This window comes from Falco biarmicus, chromosome 3 (assembly GCF_023638135.1).
Source record: "Falco biarmicus isolate bFalBia1 chromosome 3, bFalBia1.pri, whole genome shotgun sequence".
NCBI lineage: Eukaryota > Metazoa > Chordata > Aves > Falconiformes > Falconidae > Falco > Falco biarmicus.
Window position 1 is genome coordinate 72,068,717 of NC_079290.1, and position 26,454 is coordinate 72,095,170.

Sequence of the window (26,454 nt, forward strand, 5' to 3'; positions counted from 1 at the left end):
TGAGAAAAAAAAACATTCATCAAAAAAAAAAAAAATGCTTAGGGACGCATTTTTTTCAGTACTTCAAAAGCTACTGCATGGAATAAATCCGTAACTTTCTGACGTGTTGTGCTCTGTTTGTGGAGTTTACAACACTTATCTCCCTTCTGTTCTTCAGTTAGCTGAACTCACAAAGAGGTCTAAATCAGAGAGTTGGAGGTATTAAGCATAAAGACAGAGCTGTCACCTCCTGACTGGCGAGCGAGGTGGTGCTATCAAGAGCAGCAGACAGCAGGAGAAAGATGGCTGAGAACGGTTTGGGTGTTAAGTCACTGGCATAACATTCAGGACCCACCAGTAAAGCCAGATCCCAGGGCAGGATTCAGTGCTGCCTTCACACTCCAGCAAGCTGAAAAACCTTGGCAATCAATCACACGAGAAAGGCCAGATTCCAAAGGCAGCTGGGATGGGTAAGCAGAACTGCACCCACTGGACTAGCACTATTAAATGATGTGATGGCAGAAAGTAAAACTCTGGAGTTGGAGGAAGAAAGAGAAAATGCAAGAAAGCCTATGCCTGGGACATACAGCCATCACAGAGTCATGGCCAGTTGAGAAAATTGATACAGCAAACCAACATTTGAAAAATACAGTATGCCTGCTCAGAAGAAAGCAACGTGTTTTTAGCAAGTTTCAGGCTTTTCTTCTGAGTTGATCTCAGTCCTTTCTTATTGTCTTTTTCCACTTGTGCAGAGTGCAGTTTTCTTCTGCCAGATCATTTATTTATAACAAAGATAAAAGGACTACTCACCACAATACCATCGTGGATGACACCAAAACCCAACATTGTTTGCCATTTACTCACACCTCGTTTACAACCAGTCAGTTCACTTCCAGTCCTTGCTTGCCTACCCACATGCTTTTTTCAAGACTGGGAGTCCTCACACTTAGTCCCTTTTCTAAGGGAGGCTACCGCACCCAGCACATGCACCCAATCCACGGCTGCAAACCCAGAACGAGCTGTGTTTTCAGGGAGCGTTGTGACACAAAGATCGGTAGCATCCAAACCCCCTTGCTTTCTAACCTCACCTAAGAGGGAAGCTAGGTACGGCTGGGTGAGGAGTCCGATATAATAAAACTCACTAACAGCAGACTGTTATTAAGCAAGGTACCCTTTATTGCAGCGCTGGGGCACGCTGGGGATAGCTCCACCATAAATGCTCCAATAATCTGGCAAGCTTTCAGAGGCTATATACCATGAAGTTATACATATTCACAAGATTTCCGAGAGCTCATTTACATATACATGAGATTTCCTTGAACTCATTAACATATGCAAACGCATGGTCCGCATGTGGAGTTGTGGTTGTCAGTCTTCAGATGAAGGCTTGCAGTCTCCTTCACTGCACCCACAGACAGAGCCTTACCTCCAGACGCAGTTCTGGGATCAGCAGACCATACCCTCCGGGGCTGTTGTTGCCATTCTCTTGTAACCTTACCTTTATGGTCCTGTGTATCCGTTCTCAAGACTGATCAAGATGGAGTCCTCTGCAATGAGATTATCCGGGTGCCCCCTTGTTTTACACCCATCCCTTCTCTTACACCCATCCAGAGCCTCTTTTGTTCAACCCAGTATCCAAGGCACTCACAACATCTTGTTTTCGGGGCCTTTCAATTCCTCCGACTCCCACCCACAGCTGATCTTACTCCCTTGGCAGCACTTCACACCTCCCACCAAACCGCCATCTCCCAAACGCCACCAAATCAAATGTCAATGTTTTCGGAGACAAAGACCCCCCGGGATTCAGCCGCCTCCTCCCCACCGCGCGCCCGCCCGCCCTGCCCTTCCGCAGCCAGCACGGCCCCCCCCGGGCCCTCCGGCCCACGGGCCTCTCCCGCGACCGGGCCGCCCCTACAGCCCCCCGGGGCCCCGCAGCCGCGCCCACCGCCCCTCTCGCAGGGCACCCGCACCGCGCGGGGCGGCGAGGCCTTCACCGGCGCCGGGGGCGGCTCCAGCCACTGTCGAAGCCGCCCGCGCGCCGCCGCCGCCGCCACGCGGCACCCGCCCCGCCCCCCCGTTGGCCGCCGGGGAGCCGCGTGGCGGCCGCCGCACCCGGAAGAGGAAAGGAAGGGGGCGGGGAGCGGCTGGCGCGCGCGCGTGGGCGGCGGCGGCGGGGTCCGGCGGCGGCGGCGGCAGGGCCCGTCCCGGCGGCGGGCCAGGTAACCTCTGCTTGCCGCGGCGGCGGGCGGGACGCGGGGCGGGAGGGCGCGGGCCGGCAGCCGCGGGCCGGGCCGCGCCGCTGGAGCAACCGCCGCCGGGTGAGGCGGGGCCGGGCCCGGCCGCGGCATCGATGCGGGGCCGCGCCCGTCCCCGCCCCTGGCGCGCGCTAGCAGCCGCGGGTGGCGGTCGCACGCGGCCCGGGGAGCGGCGGGCTCCCCCCCGCCCAGCCTGTGCCCGCCGGGGGCCGCGGGCCGGGTCCGGCCGCAGCCGCGGGGCGGGCGCGGGGCTTGGGGGCCGCCGCCTCCCGCCAGTGCGGTGTGCGCGGGGGACCCGTGAGCGCTGGCGCTGCCGCCCCGCCCGCGGGTCCCGGCGGCGATGGCGGCTGTCAGGGCCGAGTACGGCCTCGCTGGGGGCTGTGCGCTGCTGCGCGCGGCTTGGCACCACCGAGCCCACGGCCTCGGCGGGGTGTGCAGGGGACAAACGCCCACGCGTGCACGCTTGTGAACATCAGGCCCGCAGCAGCCGCCTGCCTGCCTGGGGGAGGGAGCACTGTGATAGCAGTAGCACAGGTGGAACGTGACAGCGCGAAAAATATTTTTTGTGGAGTACTAGTGCTGAAAGTTCACCCTGCTGGCTTGCCAAGAGGTCTGGGAAATACGGTAACGAAAGGTGTGGAGGGAGCCCTGTTTTTTAAGCAGGAGCACGTAATACTTATTCCTTGCCTAGAAAAAAATTACAAGCCTTCTTTTAAGCAAAGCAAAAACCTAAATGACATCAAATGACTAAGGGAATGATTAATGAAATCAAATGTATTATTAGATGTTTGACTTTAAGGCAGTTGAAATAAATGAGTTGTTAGTGGTTAATTCAAGATACAAATATTTTGTATGTCCTGCTAAGCATTTCGTTAAGCACCAGTAAATATTTGTTTAAAAGAGTAAATTCAAAAGGAAGCACCCCCACAAGCTAGATGAGCAGGCTGGAAGCTCACTGTGAAGAAAGCAGGGGAAAAGGTAGTTCCGGCAGGGGAGTTTGCAACCACCAGCTGAAGAAACCCCCCCAGACCCAAAAAGAAGTTGAGACTGAGCAAGCAAACTAATTAACATGAGAAGTGAGAGAATTACTTGACAAGCAAGAGACTGAGTATTAAGTAATCAAGGAATTACATAACTTGTAACCATGAAGGCCGATACCTTTGCTTGCCGAACTGTGTGACAGTGTAAAGTTTTGACAATCAGAGCTAGGCATTTGTGGGTGGCCACCTAGCTCCCTTCTTTGTGAAAGCTGGAGTGAAGGAATAGAAATGCCTCAGCTTGGTGTGTGAATTGGCGCTGTGCACCAAGTAGCAAACCCACCTACGGGACGACATAACCTAGATCTCAGTTGGTGCACCCTTGAGGATGCTGTCATTGTTTAGCTTGTGTCAGAAAACTGACTTAGGCCAAGCTAAACAACAGTAATCTTACACCTGGGGACTGTTTATGGCCAGTGACCTCACTGTGGTAACACAGCTTTGCATCTGGGAAAAACGCTAAATGTGTAAGAAATTTAAATGGATTTTCTCTTACTGCATTGATAATTTGAGCAGGGTTTGTTTTGGTTTGTTGTGGGTTTCTTTCGTTTAAGCAAATTGTGAACATCTATTACAGTGGAAGATGTGATCAGTGTCATGCAAACTGTTAAAATTTTCTTCTTTTTCTAGAGTTTCTCACTGCTAAAAAAAACCCCTACAATGGAGAGTACAGTATCGGTCACTTTCTTTGTGTTGTTTTCCATACTACTGTGTGAAAGCTATCATCCTGGAGTGGAGACGGCTACTGTTGTGCATGCATCAGAGAGAACTTTCCAAGAAAAGGCAGCTGGCATTAATACTGATTTGGCAGGATTAATACAGAAGTTTCACCTTCAAGAACTTTTTCATCGTTATGGAGAAAACAACTCCCTGTCGATTGAAGGGTTTAGAAAACTGCTCCAGAACATAGGTATAGATAAAATGAAAAGGATTAAAATAGACCATGATCATGACCATGACCATCACCTTCATCATAATCATTTTTCATTGAGTAAAAACTCTGAAAAGACTGTTTGTCCAAACCACGAATCTGATGCTAACAAAGATCACAGGAACAGTCACTCAAAGGAATCTTATAAAGTAGAGAACGTAGAACATCAGCAGAACTTTGTACGCATCAAGAACACCGTTAATGAAATAACTGCATCTGTCATCAGTGCTCCCACAGATGGCCGCTCTGAATTGCAGAATGTGCAACCTGGAGAAGTCAAGCTGGTTGCTCGTTTAGGTTTGACCAGCGCGAATGTTGTTAACGTTACAGGTGGCAGCAATGCCAGCTGGCTTGCTAGCAGCAAAGCAAATCAATCTCATACTTCTCTGAAGGAATCAGAAAGAGGAAGTTACCTGTACTCTAAACTGAAAACCCAAAATACCCAAGAGGTGAGACTGATTCTGTTGTATTCTTGGGCATCCAGATCCAGCGGGAATGTTCTGTCTTATTTGTCGTGTGCTTTTCACTTAACTGGGTACAAGCTTTGTGGGGTAACGGTACTCATAGATAAACACACAAACAACTTCCCTTGAGACTTAACATTTTGGAGGAAGTTGTGTTTGATTCACAAACTCAGAGGAGAATATACAGTCTAGTTATTTTTAATATTTATTTCCTAAAAAAAAAAAATAAGTACCTATATTAAGTATAAACATACAGTTTGTTTTATATATTATTTTAAAATACTACTAAAAATGAAAAAACACTTCAAATTTAAAACTTGCTGTTCTGTCTTAAAGCCAGAATCTGTCTTGCTTTGCTAATAATGTGAAAGTAAAAATAAAATCTGGTTAAAATATTGTCATTCTTATCGAAGCTGCCTCACAGGTGTTGATAGTCCTATGGCAGATAGTGTAGAACTGTGGGGAAGTAACTGGCACCTTCCCCCTTCAACCCCTCCCTCCCCATCTTCTTTAAGATTGTACGTAGAGTCCAACTGTAAAAAAGATTGCTGCAATATGTGTTCTGTATTACTTTAAAATAGTAAAAAATTAGTGCTGATAAAGTCTGTAGTTGTTTTGTAGACAGTTTTCTTGCATAATCAGATTCTTCTCCATTGAAGGCTTTAAAAAGCAAGTGTCTCTCAGGTCTTACTGTATCCAGCCATCCCAGGTAATTCAGAGTGGGTGTTGTGTAGCATGTGATTGTAGGTGCTGAACTCACAAGTTGTTACTGTGTTCTGAACAGTTGGAGCAGAAGTACTACTGGTACTTAAGTCAGCGAGACTGTACGTGGTACAGTAGGGAAGACTGTACTGGAGGAAGTGTGTTAAGAACATGTTCTGTACAAGACTTTCCGTAGTAATCACTTGTATAAACAGCTCTTTAACCTTGTTAGTACTTCCTTATACGGCCTCTAAAACTGAGGGAAAGGTGTCAGGCTGCTCCTGTTTGCACAGCAGAGCATCTGACCCCCTTGTGCTGAGAATGAGTGATAATTACGCATCATCTACCAGGACTCCTGAACTAGCTTTCTGGGCCAGAAGTGGGGTGCAGGTACAATTCTTGCTAAATTGGTTTGTTACCAGTTTTTAATTACCATTGATACAGCTGTTTTCATGGGATGCCACTGCATTTTTGTAAAAATGGGTTTTCTGGTCCTCTTGGGATACATCATGGTGTTTTGGTTCTGGTTCATCTTTAACATGTGTCTTTTCACAGTGCTCCAGTGCGTCGAAACTGATGCAGTCCCATGGAATAGGTACTCAAGTATTGTTAACTGCTAGAGAATTTAGTTACCTCTGTCCAGCTCTCATTAACCAGATCGATGGCAAACACTGCATAGTCCATGCAACTAGTGAAAAAGCTGAAACGCCTCCAAAAAGTTACTCTCTGCAAATAGGTAAGTTGTGGGTTTTTTTTTTTACATGGAGTAAAAGTTTACTGGAAACCCATTTATGTTGGTTATAAGTTTGAGAACATATGTTAAAGTTGAAAGAAGTTTGTATTTTTCTTTTGGCACTTGACTGTGTCTAGAGAGAAATCTTTGTGGCATACTATTTGTTAACATCTGATTAATCAAATGGTCAGGAGTGTTTGATAACAGGAATGTTAAGCAAATGAAATATCATACAGCTGTTATTTATTCTTGTTACTTTTTTTTTTCTTTTTTTGCCAGCTTGGATTGGTGGCTTTATATCCATCTCTGTCATCAGTTTTCTTTCCTTATTGGGTGTTATATTGGTACCACTGATGAATCGTGTATTTTTCAAATTTCTTCTAAGTTTTCTTGTGGCACTGGCTGTGGGGACTTTGAGTGGAGATGCTTTCTTACATCTCCTTCCACATGTAAGTATTAATTACTGTTCCATTCAATATCTCAAAGCAGAGAATTTGACACCTATCTGTACTTCTTAGGTATTAATTAATAGGGGTTACAATTATCAACATTTGGTGAGTCATTTCTGAACCTTACAAGGTTGATTATTTGATGGAAAGGTTTCCCATTTGGAACTGTTTGTATTATTAATTCTGCAGTCCTTACAGTGTAAGAGCATCACACCATTATCCCTTGTTTTCCTGTTCTTAGTCATGTATGCTGCCAAATCACTTGCTCATTGTTCCTTGTGTGCAAGAATTTTGCATAGATGTTTGTAGTCACTTATTGCAATGCTGCCTCTTTATTTCTTTTTCCAGATTAATGAAATTTTATAGATAGTGGAAATCACTCACTGTACACTTTAAATGTGGAATAGATGGTCCACTATTTTCTGTTATCGGCCACTTATGTTGATTGCTTATCCATTGTAATTTTTGGTCTGAATCAAGCTTTTATGAAGTCCTGGGAAAACATTGCTTGGTAATAACCTTGGAGTTACGTATAGATTTTATGGAATATGGACAATGAAACTGGAATACAATTGTTAAATTTTCATCTCTCTTGAACAGACATCTCTGCACCTCCCGCCCCCCCCCCCAACCCCAACCCAAGGTAACTTGGTCCAGCTTTCAGATAAGATGGATGAAAAGGACTGCAGATCCTGTGGTGGTTTCCAAGCCCTGCCTGTAACTTATGGGGGCGTTCTTTTTCCTTTCAGTTAATTTTTCATTTGCTGTGTGAGGTTATGTAAATCTAAATATGTGGGACTGAGGTGTCCTAGAAGATTTTTGGTTCTGAACATATCAGTAGCCAGTGAGGAGGCGAAGAATGTAAGACTTACTTTAAAGAAGGAATTTACTGTTAAGTTCCTTGTAGAAAAAGATATTTGATGTATATGAGCTGATTAGATGGGAAGATAATTGGTGTGCTGGCTGTGACTACTACTTAAAATGCAGTTTGCTTGGCAGTGTAAAGAGTTTTTGTGAGGGCAGTTGTACATACTGTATTGAACAGTATGCATGTAGCTTCAGGGAGAGGGTGAATGGTCTGCCGGCCTGCTTTCAGTCCTTGCAATGTTTCTTCTCGTTGACAGATTTCTTTGTAATTGTCTGAGTTTATACCCAGAGTATTTACCCCATGAAAATTGTCAAGTCTGTACTCCAGACTCGAGGAAAAGAATGTGAAGAATGCTATGTTTCTTATGTTACCAGTTCTTTTGAATAATACAATGACTTTTTTCCTCATTTGCTTCTCCCCTTAGTCTCATGGAAACCATCACCACCACCATGAAAAACCTCTACTTGAACAAAATAAAAGCTCTACATTCAAACATCTTGTTTTTCAAAGTACAGAGGAGAGTGCTTACCTGGATTCTACATGGAAGGGACTTACAGCACTTGGAGGCTTATATTTCATGTTTCTTGTGGAGCATTTGATCACTTTAATAAAGCAGTTTAAAGACAAGAAGAAAAAGGTAGAGAAACTATTATTTTGAAGCTATAATATATTGCATGATCACTTCTGAACACATTTATAAAAATCTTTTATGAGTATCATGTATCTGGATTTAATAGTGATTGCTGACTTGATCAGTGTTATAATTTCAATTGTATTAGTGACACACATACTTTTAAACTATGCGGTAACTTTTTGTGTGGTCCCGTTACAGAAAAGCTCTGAGCTATTTCCTTAACCAGATACACAGTACAGGTTTGACACCACAGTGAACTGTTTGACAAGCAGACATCTAATTGTGCCCTTTGTTTTAACAGAGTGATTTAAGAAGTTACTGTTCATTATTGACTTCCTTCTGACATCTCAAGGCCATTATATAACTGACTGTCTGAACTGGTTTTATTATTATTATTATTATTTTAATTCTTATACTGGATGAAAGAAGATGGCCTTATACAGTTTGTGTACTCCTGTTGATGGAGGCACTTGCAGAAAATGGGTAAGGGTGGTAGTAAGTGCTTACATAAGTAAGCATCCAACTACACTGTATAAAGTGACTTCATTAGATAGTGTTCCATTTGGAAATAGCTTGCCAAACCCCTTGTTTCTTTCCCATCTCTCCCCCGAAAAATAGCAATCCAGCTTTCAGATTACTGTGCTGGTTTTTGTGTAGAAGGTAGATAATAAATGAATTTTGGCATGTCATAAATGTTGGTAACTTGCCAATTATTGCTAACAGAGATCTTTAAAGACTAGCCTAGCCAGTAATAAACAATGTTGTGAAAGTTGACTCAGTAAAAAAGACACAATCAAAGCTGGCGGCATCTTAAGCTTTGCTTGAAGAAAGTTAGTAAACTGCTAATCTCAGCTTAAAAATAGCTAGTTTCTAGGCTACCACAATGGCTGATAACATCTAGTTTTATTGTTAAATTGGTCATTAAGATAGCAGTCTTAGAGCAGATGCTATGTAAACTCTTTGACTTTGGTCATGGGAAGTTGTGGTGATGTGGGTTATACTGAAGCTAAACTAACTGCGAGCGATAGAACCACTTTCCCCGTCCCTAGTTAAATTTATTTGCCAAGGGATGGTATGAAATGTTCCAAGCAAAGCAAGTATTTTCTTTGTCCTCTCAGCCACTGGGAATAGATTTCCTGTTAGACTAATTAATGCCCTTCTAGATACTGAGTCACTGATCGTAAATTGTTGTGATACAGACATTAGTGAGCAATTAGAACATTTTACTTGGTTTTCCTTCAGTACACTAGGAAAAAAACTTAGTGACGTTAAAATGGAAAAGAATTGGTGGAATAACTTTTACTTGGTATTAGATACATTTTGCTTCCCAGATGAACCCTCTGCTTATCCTCATGCAAAAATGTGGGGTATTTATGCATGTAAAATGTGGAGTATTTATGTGTGTGGGTTTGGGTTTTTTTGTGGTGGTTTTTTTCCCTCCATCCTGTGGAGCCTGAGGAACCTTCATCATCTTACTGTATTTAGCTGAGTTGCTAATGTTCCTCTTCTGCACTCTATATGGCTTCCATGTTGTCCTCTTACTGTGCAGGCTGCATAAATGTTGTGAATATAATGTTCCTCATGTATATCCTGAAAAATAAGTAAAATACTCATAACTACAGTATTTTCTGTTTTCTTTTGGAATAAGAAAAAGAATGAAGAGGATGGAGAAAGTAAGAAGTTCTCAGCGAATGAAGAAAAGTTAGATACAGATGATCGTAAGTCTCGGTGATACTGCACAGTTGTTATTTTGTGACAGCACTGTTTAAAAAACACCTGATTAATGGCGGCTCATAGATCTACTTCTTACTGTAGGTTGCATCACTACCTACTTGAATTCTTTATAAAACAAAACCTGTCTGTGCATTGATATGTAGAGGACTAGCTCTATTTGCTGCTTTTCTTTAACAAGTATTGATAGGTTGGAAGTAGTGAATTCACAGTTTTGAAACCTGAAGTGTTCTAATTCTGGATTTAACAGCGGAAGTTGAAGTCATTCGGTGAAGATCTTCTGGCTATGCTTGTTGCAAACACAGCTGTACCTACTGGCTTCTACGCTTCTCTAGACTGTTAGATGCTCTGTGCGTGATCCATTATTCAGATTTCTGTATATCTTTTAAGTCTGGATTTTGTAAGTTTCACTTTATTTATGAAGCTGGTAATCTAAAATCCTAGAGGTTACTTGAAGTATTTGGACTGCAAGTGATCATGTGTCCTCAAGATCATGTTGTAAGCCAAAACAAACCTCACTAGATACTTGTTAGCTCTTGTAGCTAGAAGAGGTGTTCAGTTTTTCAGAATAATTTTACAGCTAATGAAAGAGTTGTCAATAGTGCAGGAAAAAAAGTATTTCATTTAATTGCAGGGGAAGAATTTAACAAGTTTTAAAAATTAGTTAAAATAAGATAACCTTAGTGTGCCACTGATGTTTATATGAGGACGTTTGGTGGCCTGTATTGATGACTATTTTTGAGTGTTTTTATTTTTCAGGTGTTCAGACTTAAGCTCCTGTATTCATATGAAATACAGGAATTTTTAAAATAATCTATAAGAGGATATATATCTAGTATCCTCTTCTGCAGTCTTATTCTTTGGCCCTAAGGTGAATAAATGGTGTAAGTTTTGTAGGCACTTTGTCTTTCTGAAGCAACTGAACTAACAGCCTTCATGCTGTGAAACTGGGACGTAGAACCTTATGCTGTTGTGTATAAATTGCACTGACTCTTAGATAAAAAGCTTATTCACCTTTTTAGGAGGCATTTGTGGCCTTAATGTAGGGTCTGCTTCAGTAACAGGGGACAGAAGCTAAAGGGTTTTTTTATTTTGAACTATTGGGAATTATCTCAGAAATGTAATTAAAGGAAAATAAGTTGTGGAAACCCTTGGAAAAAACTCTGGTACAAGAAGCTGGGGTATCAGTCTCAACTTCTAGACTTACTAGGTTTTTCTTTCCTGCATCACTTACTCAACTTGTTTGTTGTATCTTTGCTTCTGAGGTGATTTTAAAAACGTATTATGCTCTGGATTTTTGTAACAGGGCCTGAGGGCTATCTAGGGACAGACTCCCAAGATCCATCAGCCTTCATTTCTCAGCAGCCAGCCGTACAAGAAGAAGAAGAAGTGATGATAGCTCATTCTCATCAAGAGGAGGTTGACAATGAATATGTGTCCAGGGGCTGTAGAAACAAGTGTCATTCTCACTTACACGATACTCTAGGACAGACAGATCATCTTAGTCATCATCACCATGACTACCATCATATTCTGCATCACCATCATCATCAGAACCATCATCCCCACAGTCACAGTCAGCGCTACTCACGTGAAGAACTGAAGGATGCGGGGATAGCAACTCTGGCGTGGATGGTGATTATGGGAGATGGACTACACAATTTTAGTGATGGCCTAGCAATTGGTAAGTGTTAGCATGGACAATGCAACTTGGTTGTATGTGAGGACAGCAAACTTCTTGCTGTCACTTAGCTCTCTGTTAGGAACATAGTTAGTCAGTGGTGGGTCTTTGAAGCCTAAACTTTTATCTGATAGCAGCTTTGAATGAGTAGGACAGATCTTCAGTTTTAATGTGACAGTGACAAATGAAATGGAAATTATGTGCTTACAGCTATTTCTTTAGGGAATCTAGAAACTTTGCTTATTTCCTACTTTTAGCAAAGTTAAAGCTAAAATTTTTCAAAACTAAAGCTAGGCTTGTAAAACAATATTTGGGACTTAGAGCTGACTTTGTATTTCAGTGCCTGCAAGTGCTCAGCAATTTAAAAAAAAATATTTTTTTTTAGGCTTGTCTTTTTGGTCACATATAAATTGACTGTGTTTTTTCCACCTCAGTCAGGCCACTAATATCATTGGCTTCTTTGTTTCTCACTTCCATCTTCACTTGTTAAGCAGCAAGATCAGGTTCTGTACTTGGCATATCTGGCTTTGCCTAAACTGGGCCCTGGTTACACATCATGTGTAAGTTTTCCCAGAGCACTGGTCAGTAGGGAGATGGGACCCTGGTTTTGGTCTGCTTTAGCCTGAGGGTTACCCAAATGGATTACGCAATATTATGTGTGATTTTTGTGCTGTGGGATGTAGGCAGCATTCATTTGTACTGTAAAATGAATTTATTTCAAGGCATTGTGTTCTCATAAGGTGCTTTTTCACTTTCGCATATCAGTCTTGTCACATTCTAAATTCTTAGATCTTACCATCTACTGAAGAGTAGCATTGCAGTTCTTCCTAGTGCTTGTACTAACCTTCCAGTGAAGGTCTGTGCTGCTTTTTATATCCTGGGAATGTGTGAGTAGGGTGTTAATTAATCAGGCGTTAGTTAGATATTACCTGTCAGAAATATGATTCATGGAGAAGATACCAATAAAGTCACTATATGTTGCCTTTATGCAGACTTTAGGATTAGGAGTGTCTGTATTAATTAGAGGAGTGTAGCATAAGTAGATTCTTAAGATGCTCAATGTGCTGTACGCGGTCTCAAAACAGACTCAGTCTCTCTTCTTGAAAAAGTATTTTTAAAAATATAATTTTCTTAAACACCAGTCATACTCAACTTGAAGAAAAAGCTTTTGAATGGCGTGTAATAGTCCATTTTTTGTGTTCGGTTTCTTTTTTTATTTAAACTGGTATAAACACTTACTTACATGTAAACAGAACGTTTATCCTTTTGTTCCTTTTTTTGTTCATATCCCTATTGTTCCCTTGCACGTTGTAGTTGTTCAGCCTTTTTTGACAGTGCTTCAGTGAAAATATTTCTTTATCACAAAAATAACAGATTAAGTATTATGTTCTGGACTTCTGGCTGGGAGGTCAGGTTTGGGAACTGCCTTGTTTTTTCTGGAAGGAGAGCTAAACTACAGGTATTTTAAATTTAAAAGGTTAAAGTAAGTTATGGCCAGTGAAGTCAGATCGGTAATCTTCAGTTTTTATGCTAGGCTTTTGTAATCTTGACTTTGTATTTAAGACTTTACAGGTATTGGATTAATTTCCAGCTTGTATAGCATACGGGGGTCAGTTCAGCGGTATCAGTCTTTCTATAAATTTTATTGTAGAAACAAGTTCATTCTTGTTTGAGGAGAGAATCCAATAATAACTTTTCTCACAGCAGTATTTGCAGTTGTTCAGATTCAGTCAATTCAAAGTATAATGTGAAAAGAGACTTTCTGATTTAATCTCATTTTTGATGAACATTGAAGCATGGAATGTAAATTTCCGAGCAGATCAGTAGTGAAAATGAGGTAGGAGGAGGAGGATTTGCATACAAATGACACACAGAATCAATTACCTCTTAGCATTAGGGAGATTTGGGAAGGAGGTATGACTTAATAGTTATGAAGGGAAAAGTATGAGGAAGGTTAATAAAGGCTTATTGAACAAGTGTGAGAGTAGCTTTTAGAAGTCCTGCTGTGTAGCTTGTTCAGGCTAATGGAAATGTAGGTCTCCTTCAGTTCTGGATATGCTCAGAAGTATTACTGAAAAACATTGATTTGATGATGTTGTGAAAATGCCAATACTACTTGTATAGTATTTTACCTGTATTTAAATGAAGATGTGAATGCTCTGTGAAGATAACTTTAGCCAGAGCAACACTTCATTCATTTAATGTGATTTGTGTTCCATAACTTCCATCGGTTACTTTATTCCTCAAATCTGTTGTGCTAATTATGTAGGAATAAGATTTGAAAGCGCTTATTTTTTTATTAAAGCATGGAACTGTTGCATCTGACTAATTTGTACAAAGGGATGTTCTGTGATTTGAACTTTTCTTTGTAGCTTCAACTAAATGACTAAAATGCAGAACACTATTTTTACACTAATCTTGCATGCATATTTTTTCTTCAGTTGCACTTTGAGAGAAGTGATGTCTTAAAAGTGTATTTTAAGATACCATGACGCTACTAAATCAACTTTTTGAGAGGCGATAATACCAGATATATTAATGTAGTCTTCAGTTTGTTAATGTTTCAAGACCTCTTTTTAGCAGTGAAAAGTAAAAATAGATATTCCTGTTATTTAAACTTGTACTTTGGTTGCTATGTATCTGTATAGTATACAGCCATATCAACCACCCAGGAACTTTGCAAAGCAGTCAGGTTTTGTTTGGTATGCCTTTGTGGTCCCAAAATCAGATTTACAGTGTGTGATTAAGCTGGATTCTTGTATTTTTAATTTTTCTCTAATAAGTGATAAGACTTGGAAAACATTGTGTAGAGACAATAATATAGAGGAACTTGTAGATTATTGAGGATGCAGGCATGGGAGAAGGTAATTATCTTCTGCCTTTCTCTACTTATCTAGTCTTCTCAGAAACTGAAGCCCAATTGAATGCTGACTAATTCTCCTGTCTTAGCAGGAGATAACTGTGACTGTCTTTCAAAACCTGACTCCAAAACTATAAAGCAGTGTTTGGAGGTGAGGGAAACAGACCGATACCTAGAAAAGATTGATAGTGTTCACTAATAACCTCTTCTTTTGCTAGTCATGTAGCAGTAACTGCTGTTGCTTACCTATTAATTACATAGACTGCTATGACTGTTTTATTAGAGTGCAGTGGAAAACGCTCCTGCTGAGGGCTCGAGTCAGAATAGCTTTTGTCTTGCACACTCTGCACCTCGGAATTGGGCTTTACAAATAGTCATAGAGATGGGTCACCTCTAGAGGTAATCTAGTCAGATCGTCTGCTTGGAACAGCTTTTGTGATCATTAGATTGGGTCTGTGAGGGGTTTGCACAGCCAAGCCTTGAAAACCTCCACAGGTGGGGAGATTCCACCACATCTGTGACTGACCTCTTCTAGTGTTGCACTACTGTCTTTTAATAAGGAAAGCTTTATTTATGTCCATCCAAAAGCTTCCAACCAATAATTTGCATCCTCTCCCCCTGTTGTCTGTTACTACTTTGAATAGTTAGGCTCCTTCCTGTTTGTGACTGTACTAAATATACTTAGAAGCTGCGGTTAGACCACTGCTTAGTCTGGTGGAGAGGAAGGTTAATTACGCCTAGCTTCCTCAAGCCTTTAGGCCTTATGCTGTAAACTTCAGATAAGCTTGTCAGCCTCTGTTGGATGGTCTTCATATCCACCTTGAACTGGGACGCTCCAAAGTGTTCAGAGAATCCCAGGAACAGCCTCGCTAGCGCTTAGCAGAGGAGGATAAGAACTTAGTCTGCTGGCCTCGCGTCCGTAAGACTGTGAAGTTTGTGGTTCCCTGTATTTGCAATGAGAGCGCACTGTTGGCTCGTATTGAACTTGTTGTCCATCATAATCTTAACATCCTTTTCGGGAAGGCTGCTATTTCACCCAGTCACTTCCTACCTTGTACTAATGTATGAACTTCTCACTTTTCCTCTTTTGAACTTCGTAAGATTTCCATTGGCCTAATCTTCCAGTTTACCAAGGTTCTAGTGCTTGATGTGTCAGCTCAGCCCTTACTTTTTCCCTCTGCTCCTCAGCTTGGCATCATCTGCAGATTTGCAGATGGTGCAGTCTGTTTCATCCAGATCACTAGTGAAAATATTGAAGAAAATGAGGTTGCGGTATTTGTCCTGAGCCAGCCATCAGGCCCTGTTAGCCCAGCAGTCCAGCCAGTGTGCAGTCATCTAACTGTCCATCCTGTATTTCCTCTGCTCCCAGATGAGGCTGCTGTAGGAGATAAGTGTCAGAAATCCTACTAAGGTCAAGTTCTGTTATATTCACTACTGTCGCCATGTCTGTAGTCAGTTACTTCCTCAAGCTGGGTCAAGCATTTGAAGAGAATATTCAACATGATCTTTCCAGGAACTGAGGTGAGGTTGACTGTTCTTTGCCTTTCTTAAAGATGGGAATCATGTTATACTTTTCCCAGAGTTCCATTGCGGCCTTCTGTAGCCATGGTTATCCATAGATGATAGAGGCTGCAGCCTTGCAGTCGCTTCAGTCAACTCTGTCAGCAGCTGTGGGTGAGTTCCATCTTGATGCATCTGAGCACTTCCAGTTTTTTCGAAGTATCTCTAATCTGTTGCTTTTCTGCTGTTCACTGTCCCTTTCTTTCTAGAATGATGCTGGGATCTGTTTGTGAAGACTGAGATGAAGGCAGTGCTGGTGCTTCAGCCTCTTTTTATGTCTGCTGCTTGGTTCCCTTCCCCCACGCATCAACAGACCCAAATTTTTCCTGCACTTTTTCTCATCTAGCATTCTTGTAGAACTCTTTCTTGTTATCCTTGGTGCCTTGTCAGTCTTAGCTCCAGTGGGGCTTTGGTCTTCCTCCTTTTTGTTCCACTGCTTTTGTCTTCCTTGTTGCCAGTCTTTGTTTCTATTTCTCATGTGCCTCCTTTCTGAGTCTTAATTCATTAAGATGTACTTTGCTTAATGGGCACATCTTCTGTTGGAAGTCCTAGTGTTCCTGCACAAAGAGGGTAGTTCATTTCTGCACTCTGTTGAGCGTGCTTTACAAATCACTCATCTCTTCTGGGGACTTTGCCCTTTGACTGATTCTCAGGGGATTCTACTCTGCAGTTCCTGAAATAAGTCACTCTGCTTCATTAAAATCTATGGAGTCCTAACTTTGCCTCTTCCTTTTCCAGCTTCCTTCTGTATCCTGAACTCAGTTACCTCATGCTCACTGAAGCTCAAGATGCCATTTTTTGCTGTATTTGCCATAGCTCTTCCTCGTTTGTGAGCAGCGGGTCAAGTAGAACTCTGATCCTGGCTGGCTCTTCTATCATTAGTATCGGAAAACTGTCGCCAACACAATTAAGCAACATCCTGGATTGTGTGCCCAGTGCTGTTAACCTTCACAGCTGAAAAATCTCATGTGAGTGGTGATGTCTTGTGTTGTTCATAGGTAGCCTTACCCACCACCTCTTCTTGGTTAGGTGGTTTGTAACTGTATTCCTAGTGTTACTGTGACCTTGACTGAGACTCAATAGGCACAAGGAACTGCATTCATGTGTAGTTTTACACTGGAGCTCTGTGCAGTCAAGGGAACTCCTTTATGTAGATGGGGGGGGGGGGAAGTTACTTGTATTCTGTCTTTTCTAGGCAGTCTGTATCTATACATGACGGGCCACGCCAGCTTTTGTGACTCCACAGCACCATCAAGGCAGGCTCTGAGCAAGCAGTGGACTTCCCTAGGCAGTAGCTGTGGTTGACAGATCTGTGTCTGCCCTCTGCCCTGCATGGGAGGGAATCTCCTATCACTAAAACCTTTTCCTTTCTTTTTGTATTGCTGACCCTAATCTGATGTGCTGAGCAAATATTCTAGGCCAGGCAGAACTCATTTATCCTCTCTTCTGCCATGGTCATGCATCATAGTGTTCTTTGGATTAGCAGCTGCAAGTGGGACAGAGGGTTCTTTCCGTTGCCAGGCTTTACTTTTTTCAAATTTTACCCATCTGGGGGTTTCATGTTCCTGTGCTGCTTTGGTCCTGCTGCCTTCTTTAGCCTGGAGGGGCTTGGCTCTTGCCTCTGCAGAACCTCTTCTGAAGTCCCTCTCAATCCCCGGTGCATTATCCCTCATCCAGAGGTGCTCGCTCACTACGTCTTGTGTCTCTTGCTGTGTGCCACAGCACGCATCCCAGAGGTAAAGCTGCTGCTGTTGTCACTGCAGGGAGGGAGCATCAGGCATTCCTTGCAGATGAAGACCTGGATAGCAGTGTCCACCCTCAGGAGGTACATCTGGGTAGAGGCTGCTGGAGTACTGGGGGTGGCCATGCGAGCAGAAAGTGGGGATTGTCTCCTGTGGTCTCACAGCCATTGTAGCTCTTCCTCTGTCAGTAGTACTCCTGGGTCCTTTGTGTGCCAGCTACTGCGACGTGGCCTTGTGCCTCTTTGACTGCTTATTGGCAACACCTTGTTTGTTGGCACACTCCTGGTAGCACCTGAAGAAGAAGCTGGACATGATTCTGCTGTGCCCCCAGGGTGAGGCTCTCCGTGCAGCCAGGGACCTCCTGTGTGTGAGCTGTGGTTCAGCTCTTCAGCCCTGCTGTGTGCTGCTTCCTCCTGAGCTGCTGTCAAGTAAGAAAAACAGCAAGCAACGGGAGTGGAGAAAACAAGAAAGATGAGGACGGTTGGTCTAGTTTAAGAGGGGTTTGTGAGTTTTTTCCTCCACGTAAAGTGTGATAGCTCACATATGTGCAAGCTGCCTAGAATTCACAATCTTTCACTGCTGATTTCATGAGACTATAAAGCCTCTCTTACTGTTTAAATGGATTTGCTTTTTCTGGTACCCTGAGGCAGTTGAGCTGCCTCTTCCTTTTGTATCTTTAAAAAAAAAAAAGTGTCTTTTCTGACTGTATTTCTATTTATTGCATTTTTTGAGAGGGTTGTGTTCTTGGAAGGTATTTGGCTTAGTTCAAAAGTAAGATAGTAAAATTTGGTTTGCTTTAATTATTTGGAGGATTCTGAAGGAGGATTTTGAAACTTAGGAATCATAAACAACAGCTGCTCAGTTAAAGTTTAAATGCTTCCACAAGCATAAGAAAAATTTGAGTGGAACTAAGATGTCCTAACCTGATACACACATATGCAACAATACTTCTGCACTTGATGTCTGAATATGCTGTAATATTTTTTGGTTTTTTTTCCTGTCCCTTCATAGGAGCAGCCTTTACTGAAGGGTTATCTAGTGGTTTAAGCACTTCTGTGGCTGTATTTTGCCATGAATTACCTCATGAACTAGGTAAGACCTGAGTAGTTCCATATGCTGAAGGTATAGGTACTTACAGTTGCGCTTTGGAGAATTGTAATTGATTTTATTCTATGTCACAGTAAAATTTGATCAGAAAACTTCATCTGTGTTGGAATGTCCAATCAAGAATACTTTTAACTTATTTCAAGACTGTTTTAATTCTTAATTTAATTAACGTTCCTTTAAAAAATCTAAATATTTAAGCTGCGTTGTTTAAAACTCTGTCTTTTGAAGTTACTTACAATTTGTTCTGTACAGTTCACTTATAGTTTTTATTCTTCTTAGCAACATAAATTATGAATTGCAGGAGAACGCATGTCAGAACTTGGTTTTCTCACATCTGTTTAATTTTATTCTTGTGTTTGTGGTGTTAAAATGAAGTTCACAATTAGCTGAACTCCTTTCTGAATAACATTTGCTGCTTTTTCATTAAGTCTTACAAAGAACTACTCTAAATTAAATTCTGAACTACTTATAAACCTTTCCTAGAAATAGTTTGCTTTTCAAGCTCAAGTGATTTAAATTAATGACCATAATTTCTCATGGAAATGCGCATGTCTTACAATGTAAGTTTAGTATTTGGCCCTTTTGCAGGATGCAGCTGCTTAGTTTGTCTTGGAATGAAGCTGATCTTTTCGATTGTCAAATCATTTTGTATGTGCCACTGGTATTTCTTTCTTAGCTGTCACAGCCACAGTCATACCTGGTGTATAGAATGAGGAAAGAACAGTTTGCTTGCACCTTTTTTAAGGTTTCATTCCCTAAAAAGTGGAACGTTCCATTTGATATAATGTAGCTTGCAAACTAGTATGTGTATACATCAAACTATTTCTTAAACAGTTTGATGTATTTGCCTGTACAATAATGTTACACAGAAATGCATTACTCTGGAGAAATGCACCTGGTTTTATGACATGGGAGGAATTGAATCGTGTTCATCTTAATATAAATTCCTTGGGAATCGTGGAACTTGTATTAATTACATGTACTAAATGTTGTTAGTACAAACATACAAAATACATTCATGTTACTCATCTGATAATTGTAGGTTTGAATGTTGTGTTGGTTTTGGAAGCAAGAAAAATCTTTTAAAATTTGTATCATGCTGCTTTAATCAGTGTGGAAAACTTGATAGAAATGCCTTTAACGGGACATAAAGTGGCATAGGAGTACTGAAATAAATGGGACTATCTGAAGTTAGCTGGGGATAAAATTGGATCATCTGTTGTTAACTATAAACAATGTTTATAACATACTAGTTCCATTTTAATTGTAGTTATCTTGTGGGAAAAGCTGTTGTAACAAATTATTCAACTTGGCTTTGAGATTGCTTTTGTTTACTTTAACTGGAGATAACTTTAAAAAGTTTAAAAACTCTGTATGTTTTTATATAGAATCTGTTTTATTTCCAAATAATAAGCTTATATTATTTTACTCTGGATTAGATCTAATTTATCTAAACAAAAAAAAAAATCTGTTCTGAATTATGGAAAACCTGTTTCTGGCTGGTAGTCTGTAATTCCTTCAAGTAAAAAAAAGTTGAAGTTTGACTTACAGAAATTAATAAAGAAATTATTTCTGAATTTATGAAACAGCTAGACTTGAAGTACAAAAAGCAGTTACAGGTTAATAAATGGAATAATCACCATTGCTTTACGCAATTGAGTGGGAATATTTTATTTTATACTTCTTTAGAACACTTGTGCACATAAGGCACTGCAGTATTTTAGTGTTGGTTTAAATGCAAACTACACTAAAAGCTGTTTCTTCCAAAAATCCTAAGACTTTAAGGTTATAAACTTAGAATGTTTGCTGCTGTGTGCTTTTTAACATTGTGTCCCCCAATGATTTCTGATTTTATGAAGGAAAAAGTGAAGGCAGATGACAGCATAAAAACAGTTTAGCAATCTTGTAAGAGGAGAACTGGTGACTACTGCAGTAGTTACCTGAGAATGAAAATTTTGCTTTGTTTTTTGCCTGTTGTAGGAGATTTTGCTGTACTTCTAAAAGCTGGTATGACTGTCAAGCAAGCCGTGCTGTATAACGCACTGTCAGCTATGCTGGCCTATCTTGGAATGGCGACTGGGATTCTTATCGGTCATTATGCAGACAACGTTTCAATGTGGATATTTGCGCTTACTGCTGGCTTGTTCATGTATGTGGCTCTTGTGGACATGGTAAGTGGCTAGACCGACTTGAATTTTATATAACATGGTTTAAGAATGAAGGCTAATTGTATTTTGATCTCAAAATAAATTTGTCTCCCTCAATTAACTTCTGTGCTTGAAGGTGCTCATGAGTATGCAGTGTAAGTGCTCAGTTACATGTTCAGGTGGAAGATTGCTTTTATTTAATTACTGTAGGAACAGAGATTGTTTCACCCTTAGTTGTTAAACAGAGGCAGTTAACAGCAGAAGTAGAGGAAAAAATTTGCTTCTGACAGTGGCTAGTATAGCAGGTAGCAAGTAACAGTGCAAGTTGTGCATTAATGGCACCAACAAATGCGCTTTGGCTTTTTGCATTAAATCGTTATTGCTTTTGGGGATGAAGATAGGATTGTGTTAAAACTTTAGCATACCTCAAAAGTATGTTTGGACAGAAATACAAAGTATTTGGGGGTGTTCAGGATAGTTTAACTATCTGAAGAATAAAATTTTTAGTGTGATGTGATTAAATCAGTTGGTAAATAATATCCTGAGTAAATGCCCAACCTAAGACGTTAGCATAATTGTTGTGAAAACAGTAATTAGGACATTACAGATTTTCTCTAAGTATGAACGTAGACTCTGATAATTTTGTTCATGTTGAGTGACATCCAATTCAAGGAGTAGTATTAATGCAGTCATCAAGAAAGACTAGAAGAGTAATACTCTGCTGCCTCATGGTTGAAGAACTGGGTTTGAAGTAACTTTATTTTGAAGGCATTTAACTTTCTTGTTTGTTTAGGTGCCTGAAATGCTCCACAATGATGCCAGCGATCGTGGATGTAGCCGCTGGGGATACTTCCTGTTACAGAATGCTGGGATTCTGTTGGGTTTTGGGATAATGCTGCTTATCTCTGTATTTGAACATAAGATTGTGTTCAGCATAAACCTGTAATCCTGGTTGCCAGGAAGAGAGCTTGGTGTTAAGTTATAAGAGGTAGTTTTTTCCTATTAAATTCCCTAATGGGGAGGTACGTTTGATATAGACTAGGTATTCTTATTGATGTGCTTTGTTGTTGTGTCCCTCCCTTCTCCCTCTGGTAGAAATGAACACTGTAAGGTGTTGGGTTGTGGGGTTTTTTCCCACTTAGGATTTAGCATTGCAATATGGTACTGTGGAAAATTGTACTTAGTAAAACACGGTGAAAGTGCCAAGTCTATTAAAGGAATATTGTCTGGGGGGTAGGGGGGTGGGTTTTTTTTTTAGTAAATCTATTTACTGTATGTAATTATATGTAACAGGTTTTTTTACTTAAGTGGTTTTGCTTGTTTAAAGAAATAAAATTACAGTGGTTTTTATTTTAGTACAATCAAAATCAGTGGATACAAAGCACACTGAGCAGTGTAAAACGAGAAAAAGACATAATGGGTAGCACGTGTTTTTGTTGGTAGAAACTCATCTCTTTGTATCCACCTACTTTACATGGAATGGCAGATGAATCCGCTCATTTTGTGGTGGTTCTTCTCTTAACAGATTGTGGATTCTTTGTGTCTTATTCCAGTTGGTTTATACTCCAAACAAATTCTGGTGAAGTCCCATTTTAAGTGTTTGCACCAAATGTTTTACTTGTTTCGTCCCTTCTGATGTGAGTTGCTCTTGACCAATTTCTCAAATCAGCAACAAACGTACAGAGATTAGACTGCAAAAGCATAGCTCTAGCTCTAATATACATGAATTTTATCAAAGACTTGAAAAGTAGTGCTGTATCCCACTTATGCTGCCTGAAATGGCAAAGGTGTATTGAAGTCTGTTTGATATCAAGGGGAGGAGTGATACAGGCTGAAACAAACAGTCATTTACTACAACAGCTTCCTTAAGTGTTGATTTACTTTGAGAAACATGCTGAGTGGGACAGCTGACTACACACAAACCTGCGCTTGCAAAACAGCTCCATTCCTTGCAACAACTAAACCTGAGAAATCAAAAATAGCCCACTTTGAAAGCATATGTAGGGAAGCAGCATGTTAAGGATAACTGTAAGTGTACACATAAGTATGTAGTTGGAGCTTGCAGTCCTAATATTTAACCACTCTGAAAGTAACTGAAGGAAGGAGAAGGGTGAAAAAGATAATGCCAAAATAAATAAATTCTGAATTTGCAGGGAAGGTAAACACTAGACAACTTTTAGATCATGAATAAATTATGGAATTATGCCATCTTAACTAGTTAGCTTTAAAAATCCTAGAAATATAATTAGAATATATTTCTAATTCAGCTTTACTGCTGCTTCAAATCATCAGCTGAACAAAAAGCTTGAACAATGAGGAAGTGTTTGATAGTGCCATGTCTGACAGGTTAAAACAGTGGCATATGTTGGCTTGTCATAAAAGGAGAGCAAAAACTACTCTATCACCTTCAGAAGTTGATGTTTAGAATTAATTGAGAGGTTTTGGAGGTTTTTTTTTACTAGTTAAGAAATGAGGATTGCTGGAGTTTCTATAGCCAGTGGAGTATTAGCTTTTTCTTCCTCCTTGGGTCTTTCCTGAAGTTAACAGGATTGAGATTTAATCTCCTGCCCGCAGCAGTGAACTCCTGTTCCCTGCCGCCTTTGAAGTCAGGGGCTAGAGAAAGGCATACTTCCTTCAGCCCTGCTGATGCATCCTCAGGGAAGCACTAAACTGTGGTGGGGTCTTGCCAGCTCCCCCAGATCTGCACGTGGATGAATCTGTGTATCTCTTGGCTTGGTGAGCAGTTGTTTGAAGAGAACAGACTTGTGTTTTTGGAAGCACTCATTTTCCTCCCCCAGAATTTAACTTTCTGTTGCTGGATGCTGCTCTGGTGCTGCGCTTTCATCTCTTTAACAAGAACAGTGACAAAATACAGGTGCATTCCCTCCATCAAGTACTTTAAATTTTGTGTGTCTGTTATTCTATGCTATTGCATTTTGATTAAGCTTCTGGACTTTTACAACTTGGAGCACAAGGGTGATGCCACAGGACAATGGCTGTCTGCTACGTTTTTATAGCATCTCCTTAATCACCCACCCATCCTTACTCTTTTTACTATTTTATTTTTTTTCCTTATGGCAGTCATATTCTAGTGTTCCCAAACTTGAATTAGTAGTATGTGCAAATAGGATGAAAAAAGGATTTATAACTACCTATTGCTTCCGTATGTTCTGTGCTCTTAAACTGTTAGCTTATTTGAACTCTCTGAAGACACAGTAACTTCTGTTTTTTCATCTAAACTCTTACAATACTTCTGCCCTCACTGTGCTATGTTAATTTCTTTACTTTGTTGTAGCTAAACTGCCTATAAATAACCCACCTGCTGATCTTCATCTTTCCTTTGCTACCTGTAATGCTTGAATACCATAATCTTTGGCTCCTTGAAAGCTATTTCATTTCTGGCACATACACATCGCTGCTTTTTATTTTAGCAGAACCGCCATGCTGAGACACAGACACACACACTCTAGACACACACACAGACTCTCTCTCTCACTCTAAACCTGCCAAAATGGAATTTTTCATGCCTATACTGACCTCCCGTCTTGGCAGTCCTGCCTCATTCCAGGTTTCTCAAAACGTGGCTGCTTTTCCTCTGGCTGTCTCATCCTGATGTCTCCTTATTGCAGTTGAATGTGTCAACATTTAGAGTGCTCTGATTTGGCCCTGACCTGTCTAAATGAGTCTTGCCTTTGCTAGGATAACGGTGCTGGTGGCATCAGAGCCGGTGTGCTTCAGTTCGTGTTCCTGTACAGCTGCTCAGGAGCACGATACATTCCTAGGCCAAAAGAAGTAAGACTTCTTCCCTCCTTCCCTCCAGACCTCTTACCACAGCTCTGCTCTGCTGAAACGCAACCTCACTGCATCCTAGCGGGTTTGGTAGGGCTTGAGCACTGTTTACCCCAGTGGTGTGGTAAACCACCATACATCGGCGTGCTTTAGCCTGTGGGTCTTCTGCCTTCTGTCCTGCTCCCTCTCTTCGGTCATGAGGGGTTTTGGACTTGGATGAGCTCAGTTCACTTTGAATTTTTTGCTGGTGGTTTGTTAGCCTACAACCTCGATAGCTGGCAGTTCAGCTGCGCTTGCATTGTTTGTTTCCTGGGTGTGACAGAGGAAGCGGGCGTGTAGCCTCGTGGTGCCCAAGAGATTTTAAGATCAGTAACCAAATGACAGAGATAAATCTACAAATTTCAGTTTGTGTTTCTAGTGGCTTCTCGGCTGGCTTTTGATGTAATCATCTGACGTTAAAATATCTACATAGCAAAACATATTGCTAATGTAACAACATGCAAAATAAATTGCCTTTAGAGCACGTGGGCAGAAATGGCTCGATACGTTGGACACAGGCATATCCCACCCGTTCAGTGTTCTTCGGTCTGTGATGGAGAGATGTCTGTGGTGGGCAGCTGTCCAGACTAGTGGCTGAGAAGACTGTAGTCTGAAACCTGCTGTAGGTTTGTACCGGCAAGTTGACAAGAGTTTGTTGGGTTTTTGTTTTGTTGGGTTTTTGTTGGTTTTTTTTTTCCTTAGCCTTATAAAGTAGAGTCTGTTTCTATTGCAACATACTCGCATTCAAAATACTTTGCCAAAGCGATGGGGCAGAGCCTCTAAGCAGCTTTTTATGTGTATATTTTTCTGCAGCAGTTTGTAATGTGCCTGGCCATGCCAGCTGATAAATGGAAGTGTCTCTGTTTTGTGTATCCATCTGTACCTTTATTATGATACAGACCTTAATGTTACAGCCGCCTTAGTGCCTGTGCTAAATGCAGGTGAACAGAACAGGCAAACAATGCTGGAATCAAAGTTACATTTTTTGTCATGTGTTCTTCTAATGGTTTTGGCCTGAATTTGTACAGAAAAGGGGTTGTGCGTCCTTATGATGTGTGGCGAGAGTTGGAGTGGAGCTGTGGAGGTTCTCCCCTGCCTGGCCAGTGAGGATTGGGTGCCGGTGGGGTTTCTCTGTTCCTTCATGGCCGGGACACTGAGGGTGGTGCCAGATGTGCTGTGGGAATGCAGCTCCAGCAGGCTTAAATCAAACAGTCAAGGCTAAAATGGAATTCACTGGACTCAAGAGACCAGCATAAATAAAATTTCAGTGGAAAAAGGGTGTCATTGTGTTTGCCACAAACAAGAAACAAAAAGATGTTTTCATGAAACGTGCTTTTACTTAAAACACGTTTTTGGTGCGTGTATGATTGCTGTGTTGCTGTAACATAAATAAACCACTGAACACTGTTGCCGGTTTTGGAGCGTTTTCCTCGCTGCTGCCCTTATGGACAGCTGCGCCCTTCATTTACCTTCTCAGAAAAAAAAATAATTAAATGGGTAAAATTATATTTTCTTACAGTTAGTGAAAACGATCGCCTCGTGCAATACCTGGGGGCGGGGGGAGGAAGGGGCGCTGCTGGGGGTGCTGTGGGTGCCGGGGGCGGTGCCGTGGGTGCTGCCGGGGGCGGTGCTGTGGGTGCCGGGGGCGGTGCCGTGGGTGCTGGCGGGGGCGGTGCCGTGGGTGCTGGCGGGGGCGGTGCTGTGGGTGCCGGGGGCGGTGCCGTGGGTGCCGGGGGCGGTGCCGTG

At 41.4% G+C, this 26,454-nt stretch overlaps 1 protein-coding gene and 1 long non-coding RNA gene across 7 annotated transcripts; one reads left to right on the top strand and one right to left on the bottom strand.

The window, feature by feature from the left end:
- Nucleotides 1-1,132: 1,132 nt before the first annotated feature.
- On the bottom strand, nt 1,133-2,086 carry LOC130147006 (uncharacterized). The gene is made up of 2 exons (XR_008821069.1): nt 1,950-2,086; nt 1,133-1,526 (listed from the first exon to the last, which is right to left on the bottom strand). It is a non-coding gene; the product is annotated as an uncharacterized LOC130147006 (long non-coding RNA).
- Nucleotides 2,071-26,115, top strand: SLC39A6 (solute carrier family 39 member 6). 6 transcript variants are annotated; one of them, XM_056333714.1, is made up of 10 exons: nt 2,071-2,198; nt 3,902-4,651; nt 5,924-6,104; nt 6,381-6,550; nt 7,843-8,055; nt 9,701-9,770; nt 11,090-11,467; nt 18,638-18,718; nt 20,714-20,904; nt 21,674-26,115. In XM_056333714.1, exons 2-10 carry the CDS (start codon nt 3,932-3,934, stop codon nt 21,824-21,826), a joined length of 2,157 nt encoding a protein of 718 aa, XP_056189689.1. In that variant the 5' UTR covers nt 2,071-2,198; nt 3,902-3,931; the 3' UTR covers nt 21,827-26,115. The 6 variants fall into 6 exon arrangements, 4 of the variants coding, with proteins under 4 accessions (XP_056189689.1, XP_056189691.1, XP_056189692.1 ...); XM_056333715.1 differs by lacking the exon at nt 2,071-2,198 and adding an exon at nt 2,714-2,868; XR_008821067.1 differs by lacking the exons at nt 18,638-18,718; nt 20,714-20,904; nt 21,674-26,115 and adding exons at nt 16,623-16,852; nt 17,512-18,631.
- The last annotated feature ends 339 nt before the right edge of the window (nt 26,116-26,454 follow it).

Coding starts and splice junctions, on each gene's coding strand:
- SLC39A6 (XM_056333714.1), top strand. CDS start 3,932: ATGGAGAGTACAGTATCGGTCACTTTCTTTGTGTTGTTTTCCATACTA. Junction 6,105..6,380: donor AAGTTACTCTCTGCAAATAG/GTAAGTTGTGGG, acceptor TTTTTTTGCCAG/CTTGGATTGGTGGCTTTATA. Junction 18,719..20,713: donor TGAATTACCTCATGAACTAG/GTAAGACCTGAG, acceptor TGCCTGTTGTAG/GAGATTTTGCTGTACTTCTA.